Here is a 2468-nt window from a genome sequence, read left to right on the forward strand (position 1 = left end):
GCGCCGGCCCCCGCGCGCGCCCCTCACCCCGCGGGCAGCTTCCCCAGCAGGTTCGTGATCGGGCGCTCGCGCGGGGAGGCCGTGGCCGAGCGCAGGAAGGAGGAGCTCAACGGCTACGTGTGGCACCTCATCCACGCGGCGCCCGAGGTGGCCGAGGTGAGGACGGGGCGGCGCGCGCGGCGCCGGCCACGCACGGCCTCCTCCGCTCACGGCCTCCGCTCACGGCCTCCGCCTCGCCCTGCAGTGCGACCTCGTCTACACCTTCTTCCACCCGCTGCCGCGGGACGAGAAGGCGGCCGGCACCAACGCGGCGCCGAAGGCCGCAGGTAGCCGGTCCCCTCCGCCGCGTGGGGCGGCCGCTCGCCTTCCCCTCGCTCCGGCTTCACCCCTTGTCCTTCACAGACGCCACGTGGGCTCGGCCCGTGGGCAAGGTGGGCGGCGAGGTGAAGCTCTCCATCTCCTACAAGAACAACAAGCTCTTCATCATGGTCATGCACATCCGCGGGCTGGTAGGTGGCCGCGGCGGCGCCCGTGGCCCTGTGGCCCGCGCCGGGGCTCACCGGCCGCCCCTGCCCCGCAGCAGCCGCTCCAGGACGGCAACGACCCCGACCCCTACGTCAAGACCTACCTGCTGCCCGACCCGCAGAAGACCACCAAGAGGAAAACCAAAGTGGCCCGGAAAACCTGCAACCCCACGTACAACGAGATGGTAGGAGCGGGCTCCAGGAGCCCGGAGGTGACACCGGTACCGGCCAACGTGGTGCCGTTGGGCTTTGGGAGCAGCTCCGCAGCTGAGGCTCCGCACCCGCAGCTCGTCTACGACGGGGTGCCCAAGGGTGACCTGCAGCAGCGCGAGCTGCGCCTCAGCGTCCTCAGCGAGGAAGGCTTCTGGGAGAACATCCTCCTGGGCGAGGTGGCCATCAAGCTGCGGGAGCTGGACCTGGCGCACGAGAAGATGGGCTGGTTCGCCCTGGGCTCGCGCGGCCACGGCACCCTCTGAGGAGCCGCCGCGTGCCGCCGGCGCGGGGGGACCCCCCAGCTCCAGGAGTTGTATCCCGGAGCCGGGGGCGGATTGCAGGGCCCGCCAGCGGCCACGCGGGGACTCGGCTCCCGCGGGGTTCCCCCATAGGGACCCCCATAGGGACGGGGGCTCCCCCATAGGGACGGGGCACCCGAGTCCCCAGCCGGGACGTGGAAAGCCGCAGTTGCCGCCTTCTTATTTTAAGTTTACCTTGTGTCAAGGGAGCAACACGGTGGTGGGGAGGGGGGACGGGGCGCACCGCTGGGGGCCTTTGGGGGGGGTCAGTTTCTTCCTTTGGGGGGATCTCAGTATTTTGGTTTTTTTATTATTATTATTAACGAGTAGCGCGCGCCCAGACGGGGCGGGAGGGCCGGGGCGGCGGCCGCCGGCCCGCGCGGACGCGCGCCTGGTGCCTGTGGTGCTTTGTTTACAGCGCGAGCTCCGTAAACGGATGAAACGTTTCTCAGGATCGAGAATAATGAACTTATCTTTATATTAAAAAAAAAGAGAAAAAAAGATAAAAAAAATTAAAAAAAAAAAAAAAAAAAAAACCCAAAGTTTTGAGTGCGGCGTCCAGCAGCAGAGGGAGTTTGGAGGGAAGTCGGGGGATATTTGGGGCTTCCAAAGCTCTGGAATTGGCATCCTCCTGGCTGTAACACTGGTATTAAAATAAAGGGGGTGACGCATCGTTTTTCCCCCTGGAAACCCCGAGGGGAAACAACGGCGTCCCTCGGTGGCCCCAGCACCGCCATGTCTCACCCGCCTCACCTATAACCAGGTGCTCTAGCCCCGTCTAAGATCCAGCTGGAGCCACCGCCTCATCCCGCCCCTCTCGCTCCCGGGCACTGTCACAATTTCTCCGGACGCGCTGTCGTGCCCAGGGTTTTTTCCCACAGCCGCTACCGCCAGCGCTGGCCTCAGGGCCGGCCTCGGCCCAGGGTGACCCTCCTTATCGCCGCAGGCCTTGCCTGCTGCCCTCGAGATAAGCCGCCTCTGGAACCGCAGCTGCGGCGGTTCCGAGGGCTGCCCGTCCCCTCGGGCCACACCGTGTCCAGTTCGCCGGGGTCGGCATGCTCTGGGGCTACCCGTCCCCTCGGCTCCTTGTCCCTCCGCCAGGATAGCACATCCTAGGATCGCCTCCCGGTCCCGGTCGCGGTCCCGGTCCCGGTCCGCGCCGTCGGGGCGCGACGCCCTGCAGCTCCGCGGCGCCGCCACAAGGGGCGCTGCTGCGCAGGCGCCGCTCCCCCCCGCCCCGCGGCTGATGCAATCCTCGCGCGGAGGAAAGGGTGGGAACCCGCTGGGGGCGGAGCCTCCGCCCTTAGCAACCATCCCGCCAGGGGGCGGGACCCTAGCGACGGCGCAGCGCCGCCCAATCGCCGCCGGCGCCGCGCCGTGACGTACAGCGCCTCCACCCCGCCCGCGGCTCGCGCGCCGGGGGGCGGCCCCG

General features: G+C 68.0%; 2 protein-coding genes across 2 annotated transcripts in view; both read left to right on the forward strand.

Moving 5' to 3' along the window:
- PIK3C2B (phosphatidylinositol-4-phosphate 3-kinase catalytic subunit type 2 beta) overlaps positions 1-1014 on the forward strand; it is a 14990-nt gene extending 13976 nt beyond the window's left edge. The window contains exons 28-32 of the mRNA XM_026053078.1: positions 35-156; positions 245-326; positions 403-509; positions 581-709; positions 812-1014. Of these exons, the coding sequence (XP_025908863.1) occupies positions 35-156; positions 245-326; positions 403-509; positions 581-709; positions 812-1000 (629 nt within the window). The 3' untranslated portion in view covers positions 1001-1014. The remainder of the gene's footprint in view (positions 1-34; positions 157-244; positions 327-402; positions 510-580; positions 710-811) is intronic.
- A 1077-nt stretch (positions 1015-2091) lies between these two features.
- PPP1R15B (protein phosphatase 1 regulatory subunit 15B) overlaps positions 2092-2468 on the forward strand; it is a 5837-nt gene continuing 5460 nt past the window's right edge. Inside the window, exon 1 of the mRNA XM_026053079.1 lies at positions 2092-2124. Coding sequence (XP_025908864.1) covers positions 2092-2124 — 33 coding nt within the window. The remainder of the gene's footprint in view (positions 2125-2468) is intronic.

Source organism: Nothoprocta perdicaria, unplaced genomic scaffold (genome assembly GCF_003342845.1).
Source record: "Nothoprocta perdicaria isolate Ctin4 unplaced genomic scaffold, notPer1 scaffold_97, whole genome shotgun sequence".
Lineage (NCBI taxonomy): Eukaryota > Metazoa > Chordata > Aves > Tinamiformes > Tinamidae > Nothoprocta > Nothoprocta perdicaria.